The following is a 14,228-nucleotide window of genomic DNA, read 5'->3' on the forward strand; positions in this document are numbered from 1 at the left end:
TTTCCTGTCGGAGCTTTCTACAAGTTCTGCTCCTGCGTTTGAGGACAGTGGATCACTTTCTGATACTTCTGCTACTTTCACACAAGACCTCGCTGTAGGAAGTTACTGCTGGGGCTCCAACCGGGCGCATTAGAGGGAGGAAACAGGAGCGTGACATCACATCAGAACAACACTTTTCCAATGATGCAGTTTCATCTGTGAGACACACATCTGTTAAATACAAATTCTCCACCTCCAAGTACAAGTCTCATTACCGCTGTTTTCACATCGTTAGGGAAAACATAAAATTGCACACTACCCTCACTACGTACACACACACATTTGCATGTACACTCTCACACACACTAACACACACACCTGTTCCTGTTCCTTAGAATTCCCCTCCAAACTAAAGCGGGGGATTTTACTTGGAGCATGCCAGCAAAATAGTGCACACAAGAATAGTTTGTCGGAGACCAGTCGTGACTGAGGCTGTGTGAGTGTGTATGAGCGTGTAGACAACCACCCACATGGCCGTGACGTACCCAGGCTGACAGCCCCTCTCCCCCCTCTCCTCCTCCCTCTTCTCTCCTCCCGGAAAGCCCCGATCCTTTCTTTAGTGGCACTGACGCAGAACTGGGGGTGAGCTCCCACTGCTTCCGGCAACACTTCCGCAGCACGGGGGAGGGCTCTCCGAAACAAAACACGAAGCAAAACACACCCCTGGCAGCCCACGTAGGGCGCTCAAAGGAAGGGCGCCTGAACGTTCGGGCACGTACGAGCACGCACAAACACGCAAGCATGCGCACAGAGCTGAGGCAACCTTACTGTGTGTGGTCAACCTCCTTTCAGCCATGGAAAAAAGTCTCTCATAAAAGTCCCACTAAAAGCACCTCTATGAATATCACCTCCCACGCTTTCTGGCAGCCAAGAAATATATCTGGCCTTCACATCTACACTCAAAAAAGACACGCATGCATAGGGACACAATGACCAACTTTTTACACAATCTAGACAGACAATTGAAATGGTCGTATCAGTAGGCAGACACGAAAAACATTCAGAAACACTTCCCATCATATATTCATATAATACACAAATAATGCTCTGAAAATAACACTAGAAGTTGAACTTGATAACAACACTTGAATTAACAATATAAATTGAACAGCCTAGTAGTGGATACACTGTCATCTGGGTCAACTAAATCAATTGAAGACAGTCTAAAACATATAATCTGTACACATTCGCTGGGGTAGATATGGATATTAAAATATTTAGAAAACAAAAAGCAATGTGGTGATTAGCTGGGCCGAGCAATGTGTTTAAACATCCATATATGCTCCTCTAAGTCATTTGGGTGGCGTAATTAATTAATTAATTCATGGCAAGGTTTTGGTTTTAAAAGCAACTAAATTATCTTGTACTGAAAAACAATACAGGCTAATATCACAGCTACACATTGGCCAGCGAAGGCGTTAAATTCAAGCAGGAATTATAAAGCAATCTAGTGTTTTCTCTCTAAATTTATTTCAGACTTTTAAATGAGCTCTTGGTGGAAAAAGAGGACTAATACGTGTTGTTTTTTTTTCTTCTTTCTCCTTGCGTTTTTTCCTGAAAGGTGCAGTGCCATGCCGCTGGCTCCAACTAGCATTAGCGTGCGTGCGCACACACACACACACACACACACACACACACACACACACACACACACACACACACACACACACACACACACAGCGGTAGCCGGCCGTGACATTCCTGCAGCTGCGGCGCTCTCTCTCCCTCGCACGCGCCCCCCCAGCAATCTCCCTGGGGGACGAATGCCTAATGAGTCACGCGCCTGTCTGCCGTTACCTCGCAGCGTGTGTGCATGTGTGTGTGTGTGTGTGTGTGTGTGTGTGTGTGTAGGCGGGATGGCGGGCCGACTTGGCGCGAGCAGTAGGGGAAAGGGGGAGGGGGAATGAGGAGACGACAGAGAAGGAGCGAGGGAAAGAGGAGGGTGGGAGATGGAGGGGATGAAGCAGTCATTACCGTGCTCACATAACAAGGCCAAAACAATTTGCCTGCTCTGTTTGTGTGAGTCTGAGATCAAGTTCTTCACAAAACTCAAATTCTTACTTTTTCTTTACACCTCCTTATCTCTGACTCACACGTCCTGACATTTTCACAGGTGCACCCATAGACAGTGATTAGCGACTATTCAGTCAGCTTTCGTCAAATTGAGATCGCTCAGTACGCAAACCTGATTACTGTGGATAATCAGGTTAAAGTAATAGTTTAATTAAAGTGTTTACATGGTTTATAGTAACCAGATTTCCCCAGTAACCCAATAATAAAGTTAATATGATGTGTTTGAAAGGAAGGATAATGTCTCAGGATGTGTAGTCGCCGGTAGAAAAACCTCTTTATTAGTGCCACAAAACAAGAAGGATGGAGAGACTGGGTTGGTGTTTATAGTTTCCGCTTTGATTAATTTACCATGCACCTCACTACAACCCCTTTCACTTTGAGATAGTTGTGACATGAAAGCCGTTTTGCTGTCATCCCAAAATAATTCAGCCGTTTTCTTCTTCTTCCACTAGCCACGACAATGTTTGTTTATAGAAACACCCATTTGCATCCGCTGCACTTTCTGACCTTTCTGGTGCATGTTCAGAATCAAAACAACGAACGAAATCAGACAAAGGCACACTATACTGTGCAGGCCACAGAAAAAAGTGACAAGCCTTATATTTGCCTAATCTGGTTATAATCAAATTATTAGTGTGCACCGAAACAAGCTTACTGCAATATCAGCAAAAACAGCAAAATATTATTAACGGCTGTAAATAAACTGCAGCTATGAAATTAGAAACATGTTGAACTCTTGTGTCGTAAGAATATAATGCTCATATAGACATTTACAGGCGGTATAGGAATAAACGCATTCTTCCACCACAAACACTCAAATATTCTAGTACTGCCACACTGTATGGTCATTTATACAGTATACTAATTCCATATTTACACACACACACACACACACATATACGTGTAGGTAAAATCCTATAACTAGGGATGGCAGAATACACAAGCATAAAATCATTCCTGTGACGCCCATCACTGCAACGTGTCACATTTTGCAAGTTCAAAGCAAAGATGGCAACATCTTCTTCAACATTTGTGACAGGATATATCAACCAACCAAGCAACATGAACACACATTTTTGTCAACAGGTGTGACTCAAAAACTCGAATTTTTCATTTTTCATGGAGAGCGTCTCCAGCCATGTTACTCTACCGTACAGATGGGTACATTTAAGATGTATAACTAAAACACACTACAGAGCTTGGCTTTTATATTTTCAGTCGACTCTTTTAAAATTCTCGAATAAATTCTGGTTTAGAGGAAGTCATGTAGAGGTAGTTAAGATTCTGTTGTGATATTAAAGTACTGCCTGAGTGGCTCCACATGCTGCATTATGCGCATAATCCCATACATATTGCACAAACAACATTACATCAGAAATGCTACTTCAATAAATTTGCCTTGAGATCAAGCACGAACATTATCAAGAAAAACTTCTTATAAGTGCAAATGTACTTTGTACTTGGCAAAATAAATGTGATTCAGGATAACTGTGTGTGTGTGTGTGTGTGTGTGTGTGTGTGTGTGTGTGTGATTTATGTACAGACTTTAGGCAACACTTGGTTGTTCAAGGCCGTGTGAGAGAAAGAGAAAAAAAGTGAGAAAGCACTGTAGGGCGGACAGGCATGCGACCGACACACACATACACTCATGCTCTCCTGCACCCTCAGCCCCCACGCGCTGAGCCGAGCGGGCAGTTGCAGCCCAGTGGAGCGGCACAGTGCAAGGGGGGGAGGGATGGGTAAGCATTGGGGGAGGGGGAGAGGTGCACAGAGGGCGAGAGGCGGCGAAGAGGAGGGGGGGCTGCTTGGGCGGCGCTGGGAGGTCAGTGGCGGTGCAGTCAAGCGTGCCAGCGCGCCTCTGTCTCTCCTATTTCCCTCTCCTTCCTCCTCCCTTCTTCTCTCTGTGTTTGGGTAGGCCGACCGAGGCCTCCGCAGGGGAGCTTTGGGGACAGGTAACGACTGAGCCTCTCTCCCCCCCAGACAAACACAGGGGACGTGGGGGCGAGCAGGAGGTTGTGGTTGGTAAATTCAACTGATGTCTTCTCTCTTGGGTTGGTCCCAACAAGTATGAGCATAAATTAGGTTGTGGAGGGAAAATGAAGATGAACTCAGATGACCCTCATTTATGCTACCATTATAAAATGTAGCCTTAATGCGTCTTTAATCTTTCTCATGCTGACTTTTTAGCACATTATTATTAAACAAAAATAAACACAATAAATGTGTACGCTAAATTTGTTTACCATGGTTTAAATACACAATACAAATCCAGAATATGATGATCAACTAATTCAGAATTTATCCACTTTATTACTACATCGCTGATAAACTTTGCAAATGATCATATAACTGTACATATAACTGTACAACACCAATGCATTTAATGACTAGTAATCCTGTATTTGTATGCATTAAGTGTGCCTGTTTGAGTGTACTGATGGACGAATGAGTAAAACCATGAACTGACATTCATGACATGGACATTACTGCCTGCAAAGGCCTGATGTGACAGAACATGAATTTAACTATCAGAGGAATCTCGCTTTTGGGTTTGTTGTGATAAACTGCATTTGCCCGATAGACAGATGCTCCAACTTATTTCAGCTGCCTGTTAACAGGGTCCACACACACGCATCCAGTCATTTAGTGAGCAACACTTTGAGAAGCTCACACACAGAGCATGTACAGTGTGTGTACATTAAGCTCTGACATCTTGCTGATATGCACTCTAGTAGCTAATGGCTTATTAAACTGTTTATTTTAACCGAGTTATTCATAGATAGAAAATCAACAAGAGGCTCCAAAGAGTTTTTTGAAAGCGTGTGTACGACTGTCCCTGTATTTCTACATGTTTGACACATATTCCGATTCGTATTGATCTCTATAAGCCCTACAATGCACATATCATCAGAGTCTTACTTAATTTCTAATGTGTCCGATGCACACAGAAGTGCGTAAACACACTCGATGCGACCAGTTCCGTACACTTCTGGGCCAATGGCCGATTCCGGTGTTACCATAGCAACATAACCTCAGCAACACACACGCGCAGGCACAAACACACAAACACGTGAAACAGAAGCAGTGGACAGTAGGTACAACTCCATGTCACATAACAGCTCAACTTCTATTATTTCACTCAATATGTTGCACTTTGATTTTAATTATCTTTTTTCCCCATTAACACAATTATGAAAATGTGACGAGATAGAATATAAGTTTGTGTAAAATGATGTATGTCGGTGTGTGTGTGTGTGTGTGTGTGTGTGTGTGTGTGTGTGTGTATTTAATTCCACTTTGCAAGAGGAGCCCTTGATTGAAAGAGGTCTTTACGAGCCGGAGGAGGGGAGTGTAATTTCCTCCCGGCCTCCGCCAGTTCCGCTGAAATAACAGAGCAGAGGAAGCCCAGCTCTCCCGGGAGGAGACGCACGCACGAACACACACACACATGTGCGCACACAGCAAGCGGGCGAGTCAAGCCAGCCATCGCGGGCGTACAAATAATCACGGACGTGCACGTACTGAGACACGGATACAAACTAACACATAAGTATGTACAGACAAAAACACAAACATACGGAGCCAAGTAAAGAAACTTGCATACATAATCTTGAGTATTATACGTGCAAAAAGAATGACATGCCGTCCAAAATAAGCAACATCTAAAGATACCAATGGGCAACTTTAAAAACAATTTAAGTGAAGAAATCACATAACATGCTTAATAGCAAGCAAATACACCTCCAAAGGTAGTTATCATCATCGTGTCAATAAGTGTGGATAAACAACATCAATATATTTAAATGCTACACTGTTGGGTATAACAACAGTCGTGTTGTTATAAACGAGTCGACGCAGCATATTAACTTCCGTGAGCTCTGAGCAGGCAGGTGAAAAGTCTTCCCACCAGCTGTTACACTTTTTTATAATCACTTGCCTCATGCCGATAGCGAAACAAGATCACACAAAGTTCAGCCATCAAACTTTGAAAATCAATGACTGCATGAGGTAATTTGTCTGAGTAGGCAGGCATACAGTGTGTAGTGAACAAGTGAGTGAGAGAGTGAGCGAGTGAGTAGTGTTTGTTGGTGTGTAGTGAGAGAGAGAGAGAGAGAGAGAGAGAGAGAGAGAGAGACAGAGACAGAGAGAGAAACAGAGAGAGAGAGCTCATCAGTGAGGGAGTGCTGGCTGCCATGCCCTGAGGGGAGTCAGTGGGGAGAGAGGGAGACGCCAGTACAGGCCATACAATCCCCTCTGCCCTCCCTCCTCCACCTCACCCTCACCGCCTCGCACGGAGCTGCCAACATACTTAGCCTGTGTGTGTGTGTGTGTGTGTGTGTGTGTGTGTGTGTGTGTGTGTGTGTGTGTGTGTGTGTGTGAACGTGTCACGGTGGTATTCACTTGATGGGTTTGAATTCAAGCTTCAGCACCGGACAAGGAAAGGAAGAGAAGGAGAGAGGGCTACAACAACAACAACAACCTTAAAGCTCTCATATCCCCGTTTACGTCACTAACAAAGTTTCACTACGTTACAGCTGTAATTGAAGTGCAACTGTACAAGCCCTAGCAAGCCAATCACTGATATCTGCGATGAGCCTTGAACATTAGCAAACATGGCTCAAACCCTTCAGTGAAAATGAAAACGTGTGTATTTCTACTATTTGTTTCCCCTGCACCCTATCTCCCTCAGCCAATTCGCCTAGCTGAACCCGATGTGTCAGGGTACAGGTCTTCATTTGTGGCTGTGAAAAATGTCACCAGTTTACCTGTATCACTCAAACACCTCCGGCTTATCTAAACCGCCTTTGCCTTGCGTGCCTCGCCCACAATAATCAGCAGTAGCCACGCTCAGTAGCTCGCTAAGCCTCTTACACCCTTCCCTCAAGATTAGTGCTTGGGAGCGACGACAGATGCGCTCTGTGGTGATAAAAACAGACGTGCGCAAAGACACACACACACACACACTCACACCTGTGTGAACAGATTTGGCGACGGTGAGCCGGCAGTGTACTTGCTCAAAGCTGACACACAAACACACAGAGAGGCGATGCTGTAATCGTGACACACCTGCAAGGCCTCAAGGTTTGGCATTGTGCCCCTGGCCTGAGCCCTGAGGGACGCACTAGGCAAACAAAAGTTCAGCAGCCAGGTGAGGAAACAGATACAATGGGACAGAGGAGCCCGACCAACAACACCCAACAGCCACACTGGGCAGCTCAATGCCTCTGAATTAAAAGGCTGTTTGATACTCAGCATCGGTGAAAGGCTGAAAGTGGATTTGATATTCATGCTGAGAAACATTACCATCAAAGTTGACATGTGTGCCTGTAGGGTCTTCATCACCAAGGTTACAGACAAAGACAACGCTCCAACATACACTCACCCACTGTTTCATGTATGTGAAGCTGGGCGACACGACACAAATGTCTCAATGAAATGTTAGTATGCCTAGTCCTGCTTTCACACCAGCTGAACTAAATCTAAATAAATTTTTGTATAACTTTAAGCGCAAGCAGTCATCACCACCAAGTCAAAACAATAAAAAACATTTGTTGTGCGTAACTATAAAAACACTAATTTCAGGCTTTACCACAATATTACAATCACAAATACTTGTTTTCACACATATATTTCTATATCTTCCAGCGCTGTCTGGGAGCATTGTGCCCTTTGACAAGTTACAACCTTCACCAATGAGACAAATAAATTCTTGACGACCACAATGAACCATCCGGGATATTTTAACTCCTCGTGTTCTATGTAATGAACATCGACAGCATAGAAGTCAAACTAAAACTATATTTTCCACGGAGTTTCTCCTAGTTAACATATTAACTTTAGAAGCACAGAGTAACACCAATACAATGTTCTTACCACTGGAGATGAAATTCGACAGCCAGGACAGTCACAGATCGGAGGGTGCACCTGTAAGATTCCTTTGGACATAAGAGTCTTGAGACTTTTCCCTGGAAAAACAAACAAACAAGAGAAACGCTTTTAGTAAATCCCAACCATACTCTCCAGCCATCAAACTCATCTCCCCCATGACACAGCATGCGATAAGGTATTTGTCAACTTGCTTGAGAATTGGCCCTTTTCTTCAGCCCACCCTCTCAGGACTCAAAGTTTTCATGGCAAAATCTTGTCAAAAACCCTCCAATCAACACATGAACTCTGAAGAAGTCGGTCTCTGCTGACAACTTCACTTATCTCTAGACTTTTTTTGCATTGAAGTTTAAATCTATTCATAGGTCAAGTGTTGTGAGCCAGAGAGACAGCAGCCTACTGTCATCTGTCTATAGGAATCGGTATATTAAACTATTAGGCTACCATTTTTGACCTGGGGGCGACACCCTCCCCCAACACATCTTAACGCGTGTCAGTTCTGCCTGAGTAACCTTGTGTGTGCGCGTGAGTTTGTGTGGAAGGGGGGGGGGGGGGGGGGCGCACCATGCGGAATTATTGTTTAAAAATACTATGCTAAAAAGGTCCACATAAAAACACCGGAACAGTATCACTGCATTAATGCTGTCAAGGTTATTGTACCGGAAAAACGAACAGATACCTACAAAATCCGTCTGTGGATAAGAGCAGCTTTACAATTAGCCTAATATTTAGTTAAACATATTGTTTGCAAAGACATCACATGTATCACAAACTGTGGCGTTGAGTGGACAAACAACGCGCTAATTAAAAAAATATAGCCTATCTCGAACCTAACGTGCGATGCGTAAAAGTGCAGCTGCACCCTAACAGAACGATTCATCTCATATTGAGGAAAAACACATTTTAACTGTCACGCGATGAATTCTCTATGTCTAACTTTTCACCTCGGTCCCAGTGCAGCCTACTCCAAAAAGCCCGGTTTGGTGTATGGTCGCAGCCCAAACTCTGTGTCAAAGCCTCGGAGGGTATGCGCCTTTTTTTTCATCGGTCTCCTTACGCACCGATTGCTGTAACCCTTTCACTCCAAAACTCAGCACCGAACCACGAGACCCAACTTTGTACCCAGAATAAGCGGCGGCTAAAAAGTGTTGAATTGATGGTGAGGTGTCCATCTCCAACGAACCGTGAGGACAGTGAATGTTATTCTTACCTTTGTGTCTAATACTGCGTTTCCAATCTTTGGCGGTCTCTCGTCCACTGACAAACTGGAACTCGTTGGGGGTAAGCCACTCGCCCCTGTATTTAATCGAGGGTCCCTTACTACCTTGACACAATTTATTGATATAAAGCAAAGCCTTGTTCTCCCCACACTCCACCTCGATGCACGGCTCCCCGTTGTCGAAGAAGGGCTGAAAGTCGGGGATGGAGGAGAACCTCTCCAGCATTAAGTCTTCCGTGTGATGGTGGAGGTGCTGGTGATGCAGCGCCGAGTCGTGGAGCCCCAAGTACGCACGGTGATGGGCGAAAATATGGTCGTAGGGCGGCGGATGCGGGGTCACCACGGGGATAGCGGTGGCATTTAAAGGGGCCAGGTATTCGGACTGGTTGAACGCAGTCAATGCCATGTCGTCTCCATCCAGCCTCTCCTTCTTGATAGCAGGCATGTTCGTGGGTGCCGAGCGCCGGTAACAAGTGAAAAGCTGCTCGCCCGATCCAACTTCAGCGTCCTCTCCGTCTGCGAGTTGGGCTGAGCCAGACTTGGAGACGCGCCGCTTGGTTTTACGCAGAGCCCCCGTGTCGCCGTGAGACAGCGGTCTGGTGAAGTTGCCGGATAGATTCCCATTCAGTAGTTTCCAGCTCGCAGCGGCAGCAGCGCTCTCCGCCAGCCTCACAGCTTCTACCTCCCACATTTAATCACACTCGGTCTGTTAATACCTGACATGGTGAGCCCTGAGCCCCGGACATTATGTTACCTATGGTGACCATTACCACTCGCGGCTACGCGTCGTGTCTCTTATTTATTTGCCTTTGGGGAAATTAGAAGTAGCCTGGAGATTTTTTTTTAATATACATATTCACCGAGATACAAAAAATTAGAATCGGCTGTGCGGTCTTAGAAAACAACGCACATCGATTCAGTTATTGGGAGTTTACACGTGGCCAAGACACCAATCTACAGCCAATGAAGACAATAAAAAAATTAACTGATAATAGTACATTTCTTCTGTTACCTAAAACAATGTGGCATATGGCAGTAATCAGAACCACAAGCCGAACATACCGGGCTTGATATCCTTGAGTAGTATTTGCACAGCATTAATACAGTTGAAAGTTTGCAAAGAGTTGCTTTTAACCCCTGTGTATGTCGTTGAAGTCACGCTGAAGTTCACAGACCCAGACCAAACAAGATTTGCACTCTCCGCCGCTTCTCAACTTGGCCCATTTAAACAGCGGAGGCTCGGCGAGAGCCACAGAGAGGAGGGGGGACTGCGAGGGACGGCGCTTCAGTGCGTAAAATGGAGGAACCATCATTAGAGAGAACGAGGAAGTTAACAGTCATTTCCACCTATGCAAATTAATCTAAAACTGGTTGTAAAACCCGTGTCTTCATATTTATTTACGTATAAAGCACAAACATTGAGTTATTAGAAGTTTAAAGTCCCCCCAATATAACAATTAATGTATGATTATTTTAAACACCATTAATATCAGACTTCTGGCTTTCAGGCAAATGGCTTCATGTTTACTATTCTACCAAATAATAACTTGATGACTTATGGTCATTTAAAAGCCAAATACTAACAGAAGCAGCCTTAGATTAGACCTTCACCTTTGATCACAGAGGTGGTCAGGTTTACAGAGGTCACCATGATCTGCCTATGGCATCAGCCGCAGGTCCACACACAGTTTGTTTTACGTTGTCCTGGTGCGTTTACATTCAACCGCCTCTTTGTTTTACAGGGACACCACCTTGCTCTCTCTCTCTCCCCCAACTTACACTCACCTGCTGCAGCCACTTCAGCGAGCCTTAAACTGTTTAACAGTGTCAACGTTTTACATGAAAGCTGTACTTCAATGTCACAAAACTTGAAGAAGCCTCACGGTCGTATGCTTCAGCAAACCAGTCGTGTTGCAGTTTACATCAATGTCTGTCCACTTGTGCCACTTCATCATTTTATGCCATTAGACATTTGTGTGAAATTGTCATAATCAGCGTTATGGCCAAAAAAACGTGTTTTATGACTTCACATTGACCTTTGATAACCAAATGTGAATCCGCTCATTTTTGAGTCCAGGTGGACGTTTGTGCCCAATTTGAAGAAATTCTCTGCGGGTGTTCCTGAGATATCACTGTCACGTTAACAAGTTAAACTCTTTACAGTAAAAGCTAACCTTTATCAATATCTTTTGACTTTTTTTATTTTCATGTTTGGGTAAAGCATGTGTAGATACAGAATATTTCAAAAGATCATAAAGACGTGCTACCGTTGCTGCAAACGTGTTGCTTTAACTAAAGTAAAACCTCCTCAGCCTGGAACCACATTTTCTGAAGGCACTTTCTCTCCACACTGTCTGCAGGTTATGTTCCCCTGAGCTATTGGCGCTCGTGAGCAGGACCACATCTGACCCCCATCAGTGGAGAACCACCCAGGTGGATCCACCACCAACACATGGAATAGCCATTCCAGCAGCAGAGGTGGGGTCCAAAACGCCGTGTGTCAGGAGCCTATAAATCAGGCCAAACTGCCTCTGACACACACAGGAAGGAGGCACGCCACACCGCAGGCGGAAGCGGTTTACGGGAAGGCCAGAGACCACAGCCTGGCCAGAACTGGTATAACGCCGACAGCCGGCAGGCAAACAGACACGGCAGACATTTACAAAAACACACGCCAGGAACCTCACCAAAGACAGTGACGGACTCGAAGATCGACATTTTTCCTTCTGGAACTGAGGAGTTGTGATGTCTCAAGGGAATGTTATGGAATTAGTGGGTTTGTGGATCAGAAAGAGACCAAAACTGATTTTACACTCACAGCTAAAAAAATAAAAAAGTGACCTGAAATCACTTATCCAAGAGCTCCCCTTCAAAGGGAACTCAGTCTGGAAAAAAATGAAATCGAAAGGCAACATTTTTCAACCAAACAATAATGTCACTTCCCACATGTTGGTGAGTGTTCTCAACAGAAGCAGTGACATTAATCATGAGCCGCTGACATTTTATGGCGTATGTTTACAAACCCATTTCTAGGAAGTGGAACACTACATTTCAGATGAGAAGCTCTTTGAGTCTCTCTTTATCAAACCAGCCCTCACCACATCGAAATGTCTCGATGGAAACCTTGCGGATGTGTGCGTTGGTGGCTGGAGGTTGCAGCATCGGGAGAGCCCTGGTGAAACCAGTCATAAAGGGGACACCCTAACCCTCCTACACCCGGTCCCCGTCCCTGATCGTGACTCATTCTCGATGGCTCATCGCGGAGGGGTTCCCCAAACTTGTACGGTGATGACACTTCAACTTCCACCATCTTCGAAAATCGCTTAGGCGTAAACAGAGTCGATTTTTCCATCAGCCTTTGTTCATAAGAATGTTTGATGTGATCGGGAAACCTTATTTAACCTTTCTACCTCAACCTTTTCTTACTTATTTTACTACTGCGTGGCAGAGTCCTGTGTATCTAAAGAGAAAGAAAAACTAAGCACATGACGCACACCTGCTCATACACCCCATGAATTTAAAACAAATTAGGAAATGCCTATTATCAATACATAACTATATTACAGTAATGGGTATCTTTCTATGACTGCAGTCAGTTCCTTCTGCTTACTGTGCATTGTTCATGTGTCCCTCACATCTCACATGTGTCTTTAATAATATCTATGACATGACTTTTCAAAGTGTGGTTTTAGCGTTCACAGCAAGACTGATGAATTAAAGGAAAATGGGTGCCTTTTACTCAAAACACAAAAATACAAGCTACTCACTGCGGGGACACCGGTGTCTCCTCATATTATAGTTTCTTTATAATCCTGAATGCAGTTTCAAGTGTGATTAATCTGGTGAGTCCACAAAACCCGGACTCTGAGTCTCTCTTCTGAGTCTGACACCAGAACCATCAGTAAACCCTCTTCATTTTTAGTTTATGTTTTATTTGTAGCATTGGCAGATTTCCTCAATATCCACGGAAGAAAACAAATCCATCAAGAAACTAAATAAAATCATCCATTTTAAGATTTTAGGTTAGACAAATAATAAATATTGAGACGAGAATGGTTCCTTTCATTGTGTTATTAATATTACACTAATGTTCACATACAGATATGTTACACTGTCTTCAACATCACGATATGTTTCGTCTATATCTCCAGATACTTTAACTCAACTGTTCTGTCTTTTTTGACAGTTTATGTTTGTATAACTATTAAATTAAATGGTGTTCGTGTTGCTGTAAGTCTACTGAAAAGGAGCCGTTTCACTCAGTGAAACTGAAATAATACTACTAATAATGATAATAATAATAAATTAATGATCCTTGCTTTATTTCCACTTTGGACGTCCATTTTTCCGTTTAACAAGGATACTGACAATTAGATTTGTATATATGGGTTAGGGTTTTATAGATATTGTAGATGGCTGATTTCCAATATTATGCAAATTGCCTGTATGGCAGTACCATGGATCAACATTATCATGGACTAACTATGGTGATTAACTATGGTGATTATGGTCATTATGGATTCATCTGTAGGTTCTTAATATCTTAATCATTTAGCCTATAAAATGTTGGTAAAAACTAAAAATGTCATCATAATTTAGATTTGAACTTGACTTCGAATTGCTTGTTTAATGTGACAAACACAAAAACATATTTGATCTACTATGATAGATGCAGCCAATCCTACCAATTGACTTAAAATAATGAATCAAGTATCAAAATTGTTGGAAATTAATTTTCTGCTGCTCTACGAATCAATTAATTGAGTAATTATTTCAGCACTAATGGTGATTCTTTGAGCCATACAATGTGCCACTAGTTTGGGGTATCACAAAAACACACACACACACACACACACACACACACACACACACACACACACACACACACACACACACACACACAAGACTGAACTTGACATACATCTAACAATTCAGACCAGTTCACTCCTGGTTCTGAGGTCAGTCTGCAAACTACACAGGATGTTTACGAAAAATGTCGAGGACGGCAAAC

The 14,228-nt window shown here is 43.6% G+C and overlaps 1 protein-coding gene across 6 annotated transcripts in view; it reads right to left on the reverse strand.

Moving 5' to 3' along the window:
* Window positions 1–9,993, reverse strand: part of samd11 (sterile alpha motif domain containing 11) — a 49,462-nt gene extending 39,469 nt beyond the window's left edge. Inside the window, exons 1-2 of one of the 6 annotated variants that reach the window (XM_076095014.1) lie at window positions 9,209–9,993; window positions 7,987–8,078 (exon numbers count right to left, since the gene is read on the reverse strand). In XM_076095014.1, coding sequence (XP_075951129.1) covers window positions 7,987–8,078; window positions 9,209–9,908 — 792 coding nt within the window. In that variant the 5' untranslated portion in view covers window positions 9,909–9,993. Of the gene's footprint in view, window positions 1–524; window positions 807–7,986; window positions 8,079–8,192; window positions 8,387–9,208 lie in introns of those variants that run through there. The other 5 variants (XM_076095007.1, XM_076095018.1, XM_076095042.1 and 2 more) reach the window with 5 other exon arrangements.
* Window positions 9,994–14,228: the final 4,235 nt, after the last annotated feature.

This window comes from Anarhichas minor, unplaced genomic scaffold (assembly GCF_050575085.1).
Source record: "Anarhichas minor isolate MPS153535 unplaced genomic scaffold, ASM5057508v1 ptg000003l, whole genome shotgun sequence".
Classification (NCBI taxonomy): domain Eukaryota; kingdom Metazoa; phylum Chordata; class Actinopteri; order Perciformes; family Anarhichadidae; genus Anarhichas; species Anarhichas minor.